Source organism: Strix uralensis, chromosome 38 (genome assembly GCF_047716275.1).
Source record: "Strix uralensis isolate ZFMK-TIS-50842 chromosome 38, bStrUra1, whole genome shotgun sequence".
Lineage (NCBI taxonomy): Eukaryota > Metazoa > Chordata > Aves > Strigiformes > Strigidae > Strix > Strix uralensis.
The window spans coordinates 393,353-411,554 of NC_134009.1; the positions used below are offsets into that span (position 1 = coordinate 393,353).

Below are 18,202 nucleotides of genomic sequence, written 5' to 3' on the forward strand. Positions count from 1 at the left end.
TACAGGGTTCCCACAGCCCTGTTGTCCCCTATGGAGTCCCTGTGTCCCCCACAGAGCCCACATGATCCCGCTGTCCCCTATGGAGTCCCCGTGTCCCCCACAGAGCCCACATGATCCCGCTGTCCCCTATGGAGTCCCCGTGTCCCCCACAGAGCCCACATGATCCCGCTGTCCCCTATGGAGTCCCCATGTCCCCCACAGAGCCCACACGATCCCGCTGTCCCCTATGGAGTCCCCATGTGCCCCATAGAGCCCCCATGATCCCGTGGTCCCCTATGGAGTCCCCATGACCCTGTCATCCCCTACAGGGTCCTCACATCCACAGAGTCTCCATGACCCCATCATCCCCTATGGGGTCCTCACAACTTCGTTGTCACCTACAGAGTCCCCTATGGAGTCCCCAAAGCTCCGTTGTCCCCTATGGAGCCTTCATGACCCCATTGTCCCCTACAGGGTCCCCATGATCCCATCATCGCTTACAGGATCCCCATAGGTCTGTCATCCCCTCCAGAGTCCTCAAGGCCCCTATGATGTCCCCATGACCCCATCACCCCCTATGGAGTCCCCATCACCCTATTGTCCCCTCCAGAGTCCCCACGGCCCCTATGGTGTCCCCATGTCCCCATCATCCCCTATGGAGTCCCCACAATCCTTTTGTCCCCTCCAGACTCCCCACGGTCCCTATGAAGGCCTCACCACCCTGTTGTCCCCTGCAGTGTCCCCACGTCCCCCTGACACCCCCAACATGCCAATCCAGAGCCAGGCTGTCAGAAAGGACTTTTTTAACCGAAAGAAAAAAAAAAAAAAAAGGGGGAGGGGGGCGCAACAGGGGGTGGCAGAGTGGGGGGAACCCATGGGTGGCGGCCACACGCTTAGGATGGGCACCCAAACATGGTCATGGCCTCGGCGAACTCAACGAAGTCCTGGCAGAGGGGTTGAAGGTCGGGCTCTTGACATACCTCCTCCGAGGGCCACGCCTCCAGCCACGTGTCCTTGCCGATGAGGTAGGAGAAGCTGGAGACAACAAGGGGACAGAGGTGACATCAGTCAGAAGGGGGTGGCATCCCGTGGGAGGGGACACAGGGATGGACAATGGGGGTGCACAACCCTATATGAGACACTGGAGAATCTCGGGCTTGAGCGGGGGGATGCCCCCGTGTACTTGGGTGTTCACTGTCACCGTGTCCATGTGGATCTGTGTCCCCATGGCTCATCTACCCATGTCCCCAATGTCCCATGGCTCGTGTTGTGTGTCCCCACACGTGTCCCCCTCCGTGTCCCCACACGTGTCCCCCATGTCCCTACCGGCTGCCGGTGACCCACAAGTCACTAGCCAACCCCCAGAGCAGGTAGTCCTGGCCGATCTGGAGCCTCAGAGCGTCTCGGCACTGCTTGTGGCTCACGAAGGTGCGGTTGCTTCCTGCTGGGTCCTCGTCGGTGCCTGTCCCGGGGAGGGGGACACATGGGTGACATGTCACCTCTCCCCCGACACAACGGGGACACCCACTTTGCCACGTCCCACCACAGGGACTCTCAGTCCCCAGGGAGCCACTGGTGGCCTTGGTCGCACCACCCTGCTGGTGTCATCAGCCATGGGTGACACCAGTTCCCTCCAGCATTCCCCAGCACCTTTGGGTATCTCCACCCCCACCTGGGTGACACCAGCTCCCATGGGTGTCCCCAGAACCCTTGGGTGACAGCAACCCACCTGGCTCTCCCTTCCCAAGGGGTGTCCTCAGCACCCTTGGGTGACACCAACCCAACTAGGTGACACCAGCCCTCATAGGTGTCCCCAGCAGCCTTGGGTGACACCAACCCACCTGGGGGCTCCCAAGCCACCCTAGTGACATCAACCCACAGGGATGTCCCTGTCCCTGGCTGTCCCCAGCCCTAGGTGACGCCCACCATGACCCTCAGGGTAGCCTTGTCCCCCCCCCTCCCCGGGGTGCTCGTACCCATCTTGATGACAGAGAGGATGGTCATGATGTAGTTGTCATGGGACGACGTCTCCCCTGTTGCCACCAGCTTCACCTTGTACACTGGGGAAGGAGACATCACCTTGTCACCCACAGGCCTAGAGAGCACCCCCACTCCAGGGTGCCCCTCAACATGTGGGGGGCTCTTTGGCCACCACTTTCCTCCCCATATCACTCTACATCCCCACCTGCCCTTGTCCCTCCATGTCCCCCTGTCCCCCCATCCGTGCCCCTCATGTCCTCATCCATATCCTCCATGTCCCCTCCACATGCCCCAACTCCCCCCATGACGCCATATCCCCCATTATCCTTCCATGATCCCATGTCGCCCATGTCCCCCATGTCCCCCACGTCCCCCATGTCCCACCGTAGTCAACTCCCGGCTCGCAGGCGCGCTCAATGCGTTGGTCAACGGTGATCGGGACTTCGTGCTTTTGCCGCATGAAGCAGTTTTCTGCGGGGACATGGGGACACGTCCATGACAAGGTCTATTGCAGTAATGACATGTCCCACCATGTCCCATCATGGCAGGGACATGTCCCACCATAGCAGGGACACGAGTCCATCACAGACATGACACATCCCATCTTGTCAACGACATGTCCCATCAAGCCCATGACATGTCCCATCATGGTCACGATGTGTCCCATCATGGTGGGGGTGTTTCCCCAGTCTGTCCCCATGTCCCTGTGTCCCCATGTCACCTTCGGCACAGCGGCACACGTCCCCATGGCAGATCTTGCTCAGTTTCCCACCGTCCTTGTCCGGATGGTAGAAACGGGTGCAGCGGTCATCTGCAGGGACGTGGGGACATGAGGGGACAAGAAGCAGGGAGCGGGGGGGACACAAGGGGAAAGGACCAGTGGGAGACAGGGGGACAGAGCGGTGGCATGTGGAGGCAGAGGGTCAGCAGGGAATGTAAGGGGACATGGGGGGACATGGGGACACAGGCATGGGGAGAAGATCAGCAGAGACATGGTGGGACAAAGGGACAGGAGGTGACACAGAGGGAGAACACAGAGGGGACTTTGTGGAAGCAGGAGGCACAGAGGAGAGTGTGGGGATGGAGGGGACCTGAGGGTGACACGAGGGGACACGGGGCACACCGATCTTGTAGTAGGTGTAGACACTGACTGACGCCGGCTGGATCAAGCCCACCTGGAACCGCTGGTGGGCCCTGAAGGAGAAACACTCCTCGGCCTTGTGCGAGATCTGGGGATGGGGACACAGGGACATGGGGACAGGGGGACACAGGGGTGGCAGTCAGCCAGGCTGGGAGTCAGCGCCCTGACCGCCAACCTGGCCCTGTCCCCAGCCATGTCCCCATGCTGCCCCTCCCCATGACCTGGACCTATCCCTGTCCTTGTCTCCACCCCTGAGACCCTTTTCCTGTCCCCACCTTTGTCCCCATCCATGTCTCCAACTCTATTCCCATCTCTCTCCCTCTTCCAGTCTCAATCCATGTCTCCAGACTCACCTGTGTCCCCATCCCAGCCCCGACCCAGTCCTGTCCCCACCCATGTCTCCAGCTTCATCCTCATCCCTGTCCCCATCCTGTCCCTGCGCACATCCCCACCTCCATCCTACGTCCATCCTTGCCCCTGTTCCCACCCTTGTCCCATCTTGTCCCCATGTCCCCCATGTCCCCACCTTGTCGAGGTAGATGATGAGGTTGCTGCGGTCCGACTGTCCTTGGTCGATCTCAAACTTGGAGATGTACCTGTCCACCCCATCCGTGAGCTGGGGACAAGGGACACAGTGACACCAGGCATGCAAGACACACAGGGACACGTGGGGACACGCAGGGACACGTGACCACATCAGGATACAGGGATGTACAGGCACGGTGGCACATGGTGATGCTGGCCACATCGGACACGCGGCCATGGCAGGATGCAGGGGACTTGCAGAGATGTGGGGACACAGGGGCGACATGGGGGTGCAGGGACAGTGACACCAGGGGACACATGGCCATTGAGGGGAGGGCAGGGACACTGGGATGTAGTGGCACAGGGGAATATGGGGACACAGTGACACATGGGGATGTGGGGACCCAAGGACATGGGGGACACAGTGCGACACAATGGCACAAAGATCCTGTGTCACCCCTGGGTCCCCCCGTGTGTCCCCATGTCCCCGCACTCACCCTCTTCAGGTCCTGGAGGTCAGGCGTGAAGCCCGTGAGCATGGAGACATCAAGGATGGACATGGTGGCATCCACGTTGTCCAGGTGCCTGTGGGGACAGGGCTGAGGCCACCTGTCTGTCCCCAACTGCCCTATTGTCCCCAGCATTCCCATCCTTGATGTCCCTGTCCCCAGTAGCCCCATTCCCCTCCCTATCTCCAGTGTCCCTGATGTCCCCAGTGTCCCCAGCCTGTCCTACCTGGTGCAGATGGTGATCTTGACGGAGCGAAAGATGCCCTCCTGTTGACTGCCTGTGGGGGGACATGGGGACAATGAGGAGACACAGGGGATATCGAAGGGGACACGAGGTGCCATGGAGGGTACACAGAGGACATGGGGAGGGATACAGTGAGAACATGGCAGGGACATGGCGGGGGCTCACCTGCGTTCACATCCTCCACCTGCACCTGCAGGTCAAAACTGTCACACTTGTTGTCCTTCTCGGGGATCTTGGCATTGTAGATGGTCACCACCGTCATCGTCCCCTTGCCCGTGCCCTCAGCTTTCACTGTGAAGTCCTCGTTGAACTTAGTCTGAGGGGAGAGGGAACGTTAGGGAGGGACAGGGACGTCCCCTGGGAGGGACATAGAAGGGATGGGGCATCCTGGGCCATTGAGACATGCGGGAACATGGAGGGGATGTAGAAGGGACAGGGACATCCCAGGACATGGAGAGGACAACAGTGTTGCAAGACACAAAGTGTACAGGGACATTGAAGGGCATGGAGGGACATGAAGGGGACAGGGACATTCCAGGTCACAGCAAGGGAGGGAACAAGATCATGCAGGGACATGGCAGGGACATCCCAAGTCTTGTAAGGACACAGAGGGACAGAGACACCCGAGGCCATAGCGAGGGGACAAGATTGTCCTGGAACATGAAGGGGACAGGGACATCCCCTGGACAGCAACAGCAGTGCTGCAACCCCACAGTCCTGATGGTGACAGTGTCAATGGTGACAAGGGTGCTGGTACCTCGGCGGAACGTGCCACCAGGGCGTTGCGGTTCTCGATGCGGTAGGTGATGGCACTGGCCCGGCGCGGCAGCAGCACCGACACGTCAAGGTTGAGCTCGAGCTGCCGTGGAGTTGCTGCCTGGTACTGGGCCAATGCTTGGAATACCATGATGGTGGCCTGCAGGGACACCTGTGTCACCAGGGCTTGGGGACACCATCTGGAGCATCCCCAAAGCCCCCCTGGGTGGCCCTGAGCCCAGGGTGGCCCCAAATCCTGGCGCCACCTGGTATCACCTGGAACATATTCTTGGGGGTCTTATGGAGCAGAGGTGTCCCCCAGGGATGGGACGTGTCCCTGAGGGTCCCCAGGGTCTGGAGGTGTCCCCAGGGACTCGGGTGTCCCCCAAGGACAGGCCTTTTGGCTTTTCCAAAGCTCTTGAGATCCCATTGGACCAGGGGTGTTCCCCAAGGACATGACATGTCCCTGGGGGTCCCAAGGGCCCTGAGGTGACCTCCAAGCCTTGAGGGGTCCCCCAATGCCTTTGGGGTCCCTGAGATCAGAGGTCACCCCCCCTCCACAAGAGACATGCCATGTCCCTGGAGTCCCCAGGGCCACAAGGTGACCCCTAAACCCCCAACAAAACCCTCAACCCTTCCTTCCTGCCCTTCCCCATGGCAGCAGATGCCAGGAGAGCACCCATGGGTGCTGGAAGGGCTCGTAGCCCACCTGAGTAGATCCGTAGCTATCACCAAAGTAGTTCTGCTGGGCAAGCCAGCGGGCCACTGGCCCTGTCAGCTCCACTTTCTCCATTTGCAGCAAGGCCAGCAACGCGTAGGATGTCCCCTCGATGTTGTAGGTACGGGCGTTGCGTTCCTCCCAACTTCTGCCCTCTGGAGTGACATCGGTCCCTCAGCACCCTCTAGGGATTATTTCTCCCCCCACCCGGTGACCTATAGTGACCTCTCCCCCACACCCCCCACTTTTGTCCCCCCCCAGTGAGACGTCACCTTTGGAAAACTTCATGAGAACTTTCTCGCTTTTGAGTTTCCCTGCCAGGGCCAAGGCATAGGAGGTCAGGGCCACCGTGTAGGGTCGGGCCAGTGACTGGTACCTCCGGGAAAGGTAGTCGGCAGCGTCGGAGATGCTGCGGTCCAAGTTCTGGGTGGAAGGGATGGTAAGTTTGGATTCTCAAGTGGCTGCTATAAAGGTTGGGCACGGCATCTTGAAGCACTGTCCTATGTGGCAGGTGCCAGTTGTCCCCTCTCTCCCCATCTGGGGTTGAGGACTGGGCCACTCACGTTGACGTGGTTCTTGCAGATCTCCCGGGCCTCCAGCAGCGCGACGAGGACAAAGGCTGTCAGCGACACCTCAGGCTCGGCACCCTGGTAGCCTCCCTGTGTGACGAAATGGAGGGAAAAAGCCTCAAAATCGTGGTTTTCACAGCAAGCTCTGTCCACCCAACACTCGTCCCTGTCACCCAACGTAGTCCTTTCCCCACAGCTCATTCCAAAAGTCCGTCTCAGACCAACAGAGCTTTGACCACCAGCAGGGACAGGGTTTGGATCCCCTCATACCAACATCGGTTTATGGAGGACAGGAGCATCTTCTTGGAAAATCCCATCTGGCTTCTGCTTCTCCAAGATGAGCCATTTCACGGCACCACAAATCACTTCAGGCTCAATGTTTATCAGCTTGATGGCCATGGAAAAGACTTTGGTCACGTAGGCTGTCAACCTGGGGACAGGAGAACCTTAGCGTCACGTCCAACGCTGTCACATGGACCCATGTGGTAGTGGCAACACGACCCTCACCAGGTGCTCGGTGCACTGTTCGTGAAGGTCGAAAACGAGCCATCAGGTTTCCGGTAAGCAAGTTCTTGGGTGTAACCTGGTGAGGAGATGGTGGTTGGCCAACACAAGGAGCACCCAGTCAAGCTGAGGTAGCTTCAGACCACCAACCCACTCCAGAGCACATTCCAGTGCAAACCAGTAGGTCTAGAAATCCCCAGACTGGTAGCACCCAACCCATCTCTTCTTCAAAGGCGCAGGTTTCTTCAGCACCTTGGAGGATGGCGACATTTTGCACCCCAAGAGAGGAAATCAGGGGTTGCCCCCACTCTTTGGGGAATGCTCCTACCCTTTGTAATCAATTCGATGGCCTCCGTGCGGCGGTCAACACCGAGGCTTTCCCACTGCAAGGTGGTGTCCAGGTAGTGGGTGGCAATGACAGTGGGTGTCATCCCGATCATGTTCTGCTCCCCACAGCCCGATGGCGTCACGATGAGGTGCTTCAGCTTGTCCCCATCAATGGCTTTCTCCACCATGATGGACACAGGGTTGCCTGGACCAGAAGGGGAGATGTCAAGCCAGGAGTGTCCTGTCCCCTCTCAGCTTGTCCCCACGTGTGTCTCTTCCCCTGCTCTCACCTTGGATGCTGACTCTGGTGTCCGACTCGGTGTTGGGGACAATATCAGAGATGTTTGCTGCCCTCACCTTCTCCTCCTGTACACCATCTGTGGGGCAGGGAGGCCAGGATGGAGATGGGTGACACCAAATCCTTCATGCCCCCACCCACCCTGAGGTGACCCAGCCCTGCCCTACATCTGCAGCAGGATGTCCCTTGTGCCTCAAGATGTTCCAGAGCCATACCAGGATGTCTCTTCTCCCTTGAGGTGCACCAGCTCCACAGTAGGATGTCCCTTGTCCCCAAGGATGCCTCAGACCCACAGCAGGACATCCCTCATTCCCTGAGATGCCATAGTCCTTGTCCCCAAGGATGCCCCAGTCTTACCATTGGTGGTACATCCTTCATCCCCTAAGATGTCCCAGACCCACAGTGAGACTTCCCTCATCCCCAGATCCTTCCCCTCAGTGGGACATCCCTGTGGGGCTGAGATATCCCCAAGACCAGCCACAGCCACTCACTGACTCCCTTGTTCTTCGGGTCCAGCTCAACTATCTTCACCGTCTTCTCCAACCTCACCCCTTCGGGCTGCAGAGTTGAGAATCCAAAGCTAAAGTTTGGGGCTGGTTTTGGGTGCCCCCTTCCCAACCTCTCTGGGTTGTCCAGGAGAGGTGTCCCCGTATAAACCAGCACCCCCAGGTCATGGGACAGACTGAGAAAGCCCCAGGAGACCACACTGGACCATCCTGGGGGGAGGATCCTTCATCTCTGGCTACCAGCACCAGGATGAAAGTGGAGACAGGGATGTCACAGGGCCACCATGCTGGGGACATCTCAGGGATGGAGGTGGCACCCTGTGATGGAGATGCCATGAGCAGCAATGGCCACTCACCACAACTTTGAGCTTCTTCTTGACACCATCAGCCACGTCCTTGCCCCGGACGGCTCCCTTCACCTCGATGTCATGCAGCCCCAGCTGTAAGGGCACGATGACAAAGGGCACGGCCCACGACGACTGGGCTTTCAGCTTGATGATCTGCTGGTAGCGCGCCTTGGGGGTGGAGGCACTGCACACAGCTGGGTTGTGCATCAGCTCCACGCGTACCTGTGGGGCAGAGAAATGTTCCTGTGGGGTTCAGGTGGGCACAGACCCCCCCAGAAGTCCGGTCACGAGTCCCCTGCTAACCGTGATATCGTGCAACCAGTAGTTGTAGAGGACGGCACGGATCTCCACCTGCTCATTCCTCACCACGGAGTAGGGCAGGCGCAGGTCAATGAAGAACTCCTTCATCACCGTGATCTCATAGGGATCAGCCACGCACAGCCCTGCGGGGTGGCCCCCGGGGACATGGGGTTCAGGTTTATGGGCTTGCTAGGCCCCTCATGTCCCAGGGACATCCCCAAGGCTTTCTGAGATCCTTCAGATCCCACAGAGTCCTCCCAGGATTTAGGAGAACCTTCAAGTCCCACAGAGTCCTCCCAGGGTTTAGGAGATCCCTCAAATCCCACTAAGTCTTCCCAAGGTTTAGGAGACCTCTCAATTCCCATGGAGTCCTCCCAAGGCTTAGGAGATCGCTCAAGGCCCAAGGACTTGCACCAAACATTGGGGGATCTCCCCCACATTTGGGGCACCTCTCCAGTTTTATGCTCCCCTCTAAAATTTTGGAGATCCCCAAGGAAACCCCAAGGAAACCCACCAGGCTTTAGCAGACCCTTCAAGTCCCAAGGACCACCCCCAAGGTTTGGGGGATTCCTTTGATCTCCAGGGACACCTTCCTACTCCATCACGTACCCTTCGTCGGTGAGAGGCTGATGGCCAGGACCTCCCACGTGGTGATGGAGTCCTTCAAGTACACGGGCAGAGTCTTCGTGGAGATTCTGGAGAGGATGGGAATGACCAAGGGGGCCATAACCAGCCCCAATCCAGGCAAGGAAGGTGTGACCAGCCACCAGGATGGAGTAGGGGGAGGTCATAGCTGGTCCCCAAGCTAGACCAGATGGTTGTAGATGGCCCTTGAGCTGGACCAAGGTGTCATAGCTTGTCCCAAGGCAGCACCAGGGGGTCAAAGGTCTGGACTTGGGGGGACCATAGATGGTCTCCAGACTGGGCAAAGCAGTGTCCAGCACGGGACAGGGAGGAGGTGGTGATCCCCAAGCTGAGCCATGGGATGGAGGGGTGGTGGGACAAGGGCACAGGGCTCACCCCAGCTCATTGGGAGGCTCTGTCAGCGGCTCCACCTGCCACAGCCAGCTCTCCGGGAAGAGGCTCCGTGAAGTGATGTCCTCCTCAGCCAGGAAGTCATCTTCCGCCTCGCCTGGGGGTGGCAGCATCCCTCTCGACCGTGGCCTCAGGGGCCCAACCCCTGGGTGGGGCATCATCCAAGCACCACCCTTGTTCTTCCCAAGCATCATCTAGGCATCACCCAACTTTCATCCAACCATTGCCCAAAATTCATCCAAGCATCGCCCAAGGAGAGCTCAAGGAACGCCCAAGGTTCACCTGACCTTCACCCAAGCTTCACTTGCCCAAGCTTTGCCCAACTGCCAGCCCCACCATCACCCCACCACAGCCCAGCACTTGCTTCGAGCCAGCTCAAGGAACTCATGCTGCTTCTGGTCACGGATGCCCTTGATGTAGTTGCAGCAGTCGAGGAAGGCCCGGACGCAGGCTTCTCCATCCTGGATGTAGTTGGTCCGATGCTCACAGCTGTGGCCCATGGGGTTCTCCTTCATGCCGTCCTCACAGCACTTGCGTAGCACCTTGTCCGTGTACTCAGCCGCTGCCAGTACCGAGGCACCCAGCTGGCACCCAGTCCCAAAGGCCCTGGTCTGAGGGCTGTCCGGGACATGGGACACTCTGGTGTCCCTCAGGGATATGGGACACTCTGGTGTCCTTTGGGATATGGGATGGTGTGGTATCACCACAGACATGGGACACTCTGATGTCCCTCAAGGACTTGGGACACTAGTATTGATTGGAATATGAGATGTTGTGGTGTCCCTCAAGGACCTGGAACACTTTGGCATCCTCAGGGACAGGAGCGCACTCTGGTGTCTCTCAGGGACTTGGGACACTGGTATTGATTGGGACATGGGATGCTCTGGTGTTGAATGGGACATGGGACACTCTAGTATCCCTTGGGGACATGGGACACTGGTATTGACTGGGACATGGGACACTCTGGTGTCCCTCAGGGACACAGGACACTTTGGCATCTTTAGGAAGATGGGACAAGCTGGTGTCCCCAGGGACACAGGACATTCCAGTGTTCTTGGGGACATGGGACACTCCCAGTGCCACCTACCCTTGTTGCCTTTGTACTCGATGAGCTGCAGGGAGCGGCGCTTGCGTTTCGCAGGCTGGGGACACTGGACATCTGGGGACAGAGAGGACACAGGTCAGCACCCCACAGTGTCACAGCCCCAAACCCAAATGTCACTTCCCCTTGACATCAGTTGTCCCATCAGGTCACGCATCCCCCACCCCTGAGGTGTCACACTTCCCCATCCTTGAAGTGCCACAGCCCCATCCCCAAGGTGCCACCAACCCCATCCCCAAGGTGCCATCCCAGGTTGTCCCAGCCCCCAGCATGTCCCCTACCCCCTCGCTGTGGCGTGGCAATCTTCATGTTGGTGATCAGGCTGAGGCCAGCATCGGCAAAGACACCCACGTTGTCCTTCCCGCTGCCCGGGGTGCAGCCGATGTCACTCTTCTCCACTGTGTCCCAAACCTGAGACCAGCAGGGGACAACCATGACAGCCACTGCCACCACCCAGGGCAGTGGGGACGGGGACCTGGGCACCCACCTTGGACTGGGTGAGCTTGTTCTTGTTGAGGACAAAGACACCCTTATCCACGGCCACCAACCCCACGTGGGCGTTGTGGTCACCCTCGATGCGCAGTCGCATGGGTGTCCCCGGATCGTGCACCCGGTTGTCAGCCTCTGTCGCTCCCTTCACCACCAGCTGTTGGGGACATAGGGCAGGGGTGGAGGTGTCATGTCCACAGGATGCCCAAAAAAACCCTTCATCACACCCCCAGGAGCTGGCCTATGAGGGTACCCCAACCCCACAGGGTGTTGGAGTCCTCCAGGGGTAGCCGATGGCTGTGTCTTTCACGATGGAACATCTGGACCAACAATGGACCACCTGTGCCCAAGGACCCCCGTGAGATGCCCAAGCCCTTCATGGACTACCCAAATCACCTAAGCGACACCCAGTCCCCATCACGGGCTACCCAAGCCCCGCAAGGACCACACAAGACCTTCCAAGGGGCCACTATGTCCTTCCAAGGGCCCCCCAAGCCCCTCAAGGGTCACCTCAAGGGTTAGTCAAACCACATCCAAGGCTGAGCCAATGTCCCTGACCCCTGGGACAGTGGGGCCACACTCACGGTGCCCATGCAAGTGTCCTTGACATCAACCCAGATGGAGTCGGCAACAATCTCGCCAGGCATCACGAAGTAGTAGGCCACAATGCGGAAGGAGGGGATGAGCTCAGCCGTCACTGGCAGTGACATGGTGACCAGGGTCTGGCCGGCCTCGTGCCGCTGTCGCCCCACACGGACGATGCGTCCCTTGCTCATGATCTGTGGCGGGCAAGGAAAGGCAGGGTTGGTGTCACCTGGCCATCTACATGCCCAAGATGGAGGGTGGTTGGTTGGCAGAGGCCAAGTGCCCTCACCAGGTAGGTGAAGTACTGGACGGAGTCTCGGACAGAGTTGCTGTTGCTCTTCAAGTGGAAGTTCACGGGAAGGTTGTCACCAGGCTGCAGCTCGATGGCCCCCACGGCCAGGTGGAGGAAGTTGCCGGAACCACCCTGGCTGTGGTAAGCTGTGGCAGTCATCTGCCGTGAGGCCTGGCGGTCGGGTGGCAGCCCTGGCTGGGCCGTCCGCACCTGCAACACCGGGGACACGGTGGCACTTGATCAACAGGGAGAGGTGTGGACCTGGGCAAGTGTCAGCATGGAGGTCTTGGCCACCATAGTGGTCTTGGGTGCCCTGACCCCTGCTGCCCTGGTCCTTGGTCAATGGTGATCATCTCCTTGGTCAACCTGGTCATCTCCGCTACCCTGGATGTCTTGGCCACTCTAGTCAACTCAGCCAAGACGTTGCTCCCATCCCCCTGGCATCGGCCATCCCAGATCTTGGTCACTGGTGAACCCTGCTGACCCTGGCTGCAGGCCACCATGGGCAACTTGGCCACTCTGGACATCTCCACCAGTCTCCCTGAAATGAGACATCCTGGTCCTTGATCAGCCTAGATGTCTCGGTCAACCCAATTGTGTTGATCGCCATGGTCTCCCTGACACCAGCCATCCTGCTCCTTGGTCAGTGGTGACCAGGATAGTCCTGATCCTTGGTCACTCTGGACGTCCTGATCACCACAGTTACCTCAGCCATGCTGGTCCCCCTGACCTTGGCTGTCCTGATCCTTGGTCAGTGGTGATCTGGGTGGCCCTGACCCTTGGCCTCCATGGATGTCTAGGCCATCCTGGTCCCCCAATCCTGCTGTCCTGGTCCTTGGTCAATGGTGACCATGCTGGCCATGGTCCTTGGTCACCTTAGACATCTCAGCCACATTGGTTGTCTCAGCAACTCCAACCTCCAGGTCACTTCAACCGCCCCCTGGCCACCTTGGCCACTCCAGTTCCAAGGCCACTCCACCAGCTAGCCCCACTCACAGTGATGGGGACCGTGTTCTTGTTGGCTGGCATGTTGAGGACCAGCTTGGCTGTGCCGTCACGCTGGGTGGAGACGAGACCCTGGAAGCCATCAGCCTTGACGGTGACACGTGGAGCCGGGGACTCATCTGGGTTAGTGACGTAGACCTGCAGGGGATACGCTGTGACATGAGGAACTTACATGGGGACACGGCATGAGGGATGACACCTGGTGCCGTACAGGTGACACAGGGACAGTCCACGGTCCCCAGGCCCTCTCCAGGTGACACAGGGGTATGACACGGTGACAGACCCTGATCCCCACGTCTCCTCCACCCACAAGCCCCCAGACTTGTCCCATTCCCATCCTGATGCTGGGGACTCCGATATCATGGGGGTCCTGGGCCAATGCCACCGCCGTGCCCAGCCTTGTCCCCAGATGCCATTACCGTCAGATCGAAGGGCATCCCCGGCTTGAAGTACTTGGGGGTGTGGGTGAAGTGGATGGTGTAGGGGGATGTCACGATGTGGATGCCAGTGCGTTGTGCCTCCACCATGTCACTGCCTGTCACGGGAACAGCCACGTCACCCAGTGCTGGGACAGGGCTCCCAGTCCCCTCCAGGGACAGCCCTGTCTGACCTTGGGTGGCCCCAGATGTTGCCATCCTGGTTGTCCCCAACCCCACCTGTCCCCAGCCTCACATGTCACTGCTGTCTCCATCCCCCTATGTCCTCACATGTCCCCAAGTGTCCCCCCACCTACCCAACTTCTTGAAGACTGTGACAGAGACACACAGCCCATGGCCTCACACATCCCTGATGTCCCTGTCCCCCCAAGTCCTCTGTGTCCCCCGTGTCCCCCCTGCACACCTGACTCGGTGATTACGGTGACAGAGACGTAGAGTGAATGTCCCACCAGCTCCTGGTAGTTGGCGAATCGCTGCCGCAGCATGGCCATGGGCAGCACGGCTTCCCCGTTCCCGTCAATCACCTGTGGCATGGCGTTGGTGGGACAGGGGACAGCCATGGGGACCAGGATGGGGACAAAGGGGACAGGGGATGGCAGAGCTCAGCAAGGGACAGAGCTCAACAGGGGACTGGAATAGGGACAGGGGTCAAGGTCAGAGTCACCTGGACACGCCGCAGTGACTGGGGGATGCTCTTCTTCTCGTCGTCCACCATAACACCGAAGAGGACGAAGGCTGTCCCCTGCAGGTGCTTCCCGTACAGGTACCTGTGGACAAGCCACCACTGACATCATGAACCCCTGTGTCCCCATGTCCCCATCACACCCACATCACTGTCACCCTGTGCCCCCACATGCTCTTGTCATGCAACCCTGTCACTCCACATGCCCATGTCCCCCTGTCACCTCCACCACCATCACCCTGTGTCCTCCTCACCCCCTGTTCCCACCATCCCACTTCCCCATCACCCTCAAACCTGTCAGCTTGCATCCATGGCACCCCCTCATCCCTGGGGACTTTGCACAGGAATGTCACCACACACCATCACCCATGGGGGTTTGACCCCCAAAATGAGCAATTTTGGGGTTCCCATCCCACCTGGCTATGATGGACACTCGGAAATCTTCATTCCGGTCAATGTAGAGGAACTTCTCCTCCGGCTCCAGGACCACCTCAAAGCTTGGAAGCACTGTGGGGCGGACACCCAATGGACCCAACGCATCCAGAACAAGGGAACCAGGTTTCTGGGGACCCCCACCCCACCTTACCATACTCCTTGACTTCAAAATTGGTTTGGAAGACCTTTTCTGGTGAGTCTTCAAATTTGGCCATTATTGTCCATGTTCCCAGGCTGGAAAAGGCAGGGGACAGGATGAGGGGACAAGTCCAGGGCCATGGACATCCCCGGGCCACCCTGGGAGGTGACACCCACCTAACGATGCTGGGTAGGTTGTGGTTGAGGGAGAAGATGCCGGTCTTCGTGGGCGAGGACACAGACGTTTGCTTGATGATGACATTATCAGGCGTCTAAAGGGACATGCAGTGGTTGGGGACAGTGGCATGGGTGATTGTGTCCCCATGTCCCTGTGTCCCCAGCAGGCACCCACCTTGACCTCCACGATCACTGTCTTGGCCACTGGCTTCATGAGGTGGTCCAGAGCAAATAAGCGGCAGAGCACTGTGAGGGGACACAGGGGACACAGTGAGCAGGGACAGTGTGGGGACATCCAGAAATGGGTGCTGGACCCCAAAATGGGTGTTGGGTCCCAGTGGAGATGTCAGGGAGATGTCCCCAAATGGGTGCTGGACCCCAGCACCCCAAGGTCACACCAGCATCCCAAGGTGCTGCGGAGGGGACCCAAATTCCTCAAGGTGCTGCCAAGACCCCAAGGTGCCACAGAGGGGACCCAACACCCCAAGAACACACCAGTGGAGCCAGGAGTGTAGATGGGCTTGTCAGTCTGCACGAAAATGTGGCCACTCTGGAATGACACCAGCAGGACCTTCTCCAGGGACACCTGGGCCACTCGCACCGACACCGAAACAAACTGCTTCTCCGCTGCCTGTGGCAGTGCCTTGGCCGACACCTGTGGTGACAGAGGACACCAGGTGGCACCTGCACCACAGGGACCGGGCAGGAGACACCAGGTGGCACACATGCCCAGGGAACAGGGCTGAGGATGGCAGGTGACAGTCCCCAAGGACTCCAGGGTGACCATCATCAACAACCACCAGGTGACCGTCCTCTAGTCACAGGGTGACCATCTCCAAGGACTTTGTGGTGACTGTCCCCAAGGATCCAGAGGGGACCACCCCCATGGACCCCCAGGTGACCGTCCTCTAATCACCATCCCCAATGACTTTGGGATGACTGTCCCCAAGACCCTAGGGTGACTGTCCCCAAGCACTTCAGAGTGACCATCCCCAAAGACCCCATGGTGACCAACTGCTCCCCCCCCCCCCCCGCCCAGGCCCCACCAGCCCCATGGAGATTCTCCACCATCTTGTAGAGGGTTGAGCCTCATGGGTCACCCTTCCTGGGGCGGGAGGGGGCAGTGACCGGCAGGGAGATGACACAGGGGTGGTGACACACCTTGATGGTGGTGGTGGCCAACATGCCCTCGGCGGGGCTCAGGGGCACACGGATCTGGTAGAGCACGTGGCGCTTGAGGGGAAAGTCCTGCACCAGGAGGGTGGCCTCGGCCTGGGCAGTCAACCCCGGCGCCTCCAGCACCACCTGCTCCTCCGTCTCCAGCCGCAGCACCGCTGGTGTCACCATCGTCACCCTGGGGACACCGGCCATCATGGGGGGCTGTCACAGACACACCCCCCCCAGCACCCTGGGGACCTCACAGCACCCAGAACCACCCCCAATCTATCCCCACAGCACCCTAGAGATCCCCTGATCTGTCTCCCACAGCACCCAGCACCCTGAGGACCCCAAGGCACCCTGGGGACCCCCCTGATCTGCCCCATAGGCCTGAAGCAACCCCAAATCCCCCATTGTGTCCGAATATCCCACCACCTTACACCCCAATATCTCTCCCATTTCCCTCCAGCACCCACCCCTATTGGGGGGTCCTGGTCAGGGGGGTCCTGGGTAGGTTGGGGGTCCCTTGCAGGGGGGGCCCAGGTAGGTTGGGGGTCCCAGACAGCAGGGTCTTGGTTCTGGGAGTCCTGGATATGAAGGTCTCCTTCAGGGTGGGGGGGCCTGGCCATGGGGGTTCCATCTGGGGCAGGGGGTCTTGGTTGGGGAGGGTGTCCAGCCGGGGGGGGTCCTATGGGTGGGGATCCCATGGGTGAGGGGATGTCAGGGTGCAGGGATCCCATGGGTGGGGTGGGTGGGTGTCCCAGAAGAGGGTATCCAATGGGATGTGGGGCGTCCCATGGGTGAGTGGGGAATCCTGGCGTGCATCCCAAGGAAGGGGGGGGTCCCAGAAGAGGGGGTCCAATGGGCTGGGGGGGTCCCATGGGCACATGGAGAATCCCAGGGTGGGGTCCCACGGGTGGGGGGTCCCAGGTAAGGGGATCCAATGGGGTGGGGGGGTCCCATAGGGGATTGTGGGGGAGGGGGGAATCCCATGCATCGGAGGGAGGGGTTGCAGTGACTCACATTTGGGCATGGGTGGGGGTCACGTGCAGCAGCAGGAGGCCGAGGAAGAGGGGCAGCACCGGAGCCCCCATGGCTGTAGTGGGGGGGGGGTGGACGGAGACGAGGGGTCCGGAGGGTCCCTTTATGGTGGCGCCACTGGTTAATGGGTAACCAGCACCCAGACGCCTGGGTCCACCCACATCAGCACCCCGGACGCCTGGGTCCACCCACGCCAACGAGGCCCAGACGCTTGGGTCCACCTGGGTGGGGGTTGGGGAGGGTCCACCTGGACCCCTGGGTCCACCCACGTCAAAGGAGTCTGGGACCCACTTTGGGGAGGGGGTCCCAGACCCTTGGGTCCACCTGGGTGGGGGCAGGGAATCACAGGGATGCCTGGGTCCACCCACATGGGGGTGGGGGAGGGGCTGCCCGGATGCCTGGGTCCTTCCTCATTTCTGGGAAGGCGGCTGGCGGGGGGCCACCGGGAGTTGCGACACTGTATGGAGGGTGGGGAGGGACACCAGAGCAGGGGGGGACGTGACAGGGAATGAGGGGACACTAGGGGACACCCATGACCCTCCTGGGTCATGGCGTGGGAGTGGGCAGGACCTGGATGTCTGGGTCCCCCCCTGGACCCCCAACACATGGGTCCCCCCTTGAAACCTTGACAGGACCTGGATGCCTGGTTCCCCCCCTCCCCCGACCTGGACATCTGGGTCCCCCCTGAGACCCCCCCCGACAGGTCCTGGATGCCTGGGTCCCCCCTGGACCCAGACACTTGGGTCCCCCCAACACCCCCTGACAGGTCCCGAATGTCTGGGACCTCCCTGAGATGCCCCCAAGAGATCCTGGATGCCTGGGACGCCCCTGACACCCCCCAACAGGTCCCGAATGCCTGGGACCCTTCTGACACCCCCCAACAGGTTCCAGACACCTGGGTCCCTCATGGGACCCTTGGTGTG

At 59.8% G+C, this 18,202-nt stretch overlaps 1 protein-coding gene across 1 annotated transcript; it reads right to left on the reverse strand.

Annotated features, from left to right (window-relative positions):
- Positions 1-765: 765 nt before the first annotated feature.
- Positions 766-17,347, reverse strand: C3 (complement C3). The gene is made up of 40 exons (XM_074854813.1): positions 17,262-17,347; positions 16,242-16,434; positions 15,576-15,735; positions 15,256-15,326; positions 15,081-15,175; positions 14,917-14,999; positions 14,747-14,837; positions 14,313-14,415; positions 14,052-14,172; positions 13,631-13,746; positions 13,203-13,349; positions 12,204-12,416; positions 11,914-12,108; positions 11,328-11,486; positions 11,122-11,251; positions 10,826-10,897; positions 10,103-10,300; positions 9,724-9,883; positions 9,313-9,398; positions 8,707-8,846; positions 8,413-8,625; positions 8,042-8,108; positions 7,543-7,629; positions 7,254-7,457; positions 6,929-7,004; positions 6,692-6,851; positions 6,416-6,511; positions 6,125-6,275; positions 5,844-6,007; positions 5,136-5,294; positions 4,544-4,694; positions 4,361-4,412; positions 4,123-4,210; positions 3,627-3,716; positions 3,083-3,188; positions 2,681-2,770; positions 2,344-2,430; positions 1,956-2,039; positions 1,306-1,441; positions 766-1,014 (listed from the first exon to the last, which is right to left on the reverse strand). The coding sequence occupies exons 1-40, from the start codon at positions 17,330-17,332 to the stop codon at positions 873-875; spliced, it is 5,007 nt and encodes a 1,668-aa protein (XP_074710914.1). The 5' UTR covers positions 17,333-17,347; the 3' UTR covers positions 766-872.
- Positions 17,348-18,202: the final 855 nt, after the last annotated feature.

Excerpts from the sequence above, each read along its gene's own strand:
- C3 (XM_074854813.1), bottom strand. The coding sequence starts at position 17,332 with ATGGGGGCTCCGGTGCTGCCCCTCTTCCTCGGCCTCCTGCTGCTGCAC. Across the intron at positions 7,005-7,253 it reads CATCGAATTGATTACAAAGG|GTTACACCCAAGAACTTGCT; the intron begins GTAGGAGCATTC and ends TCTCCTCACCAG. Across the intron at positions 4,413-4,543 it reads GGTGGAGGATGTGAACGCAG|GCAGTCAACAGGAGGGCATC; the intron begins GTGAGCCCCCGC and ends GTCCCCCCACAG.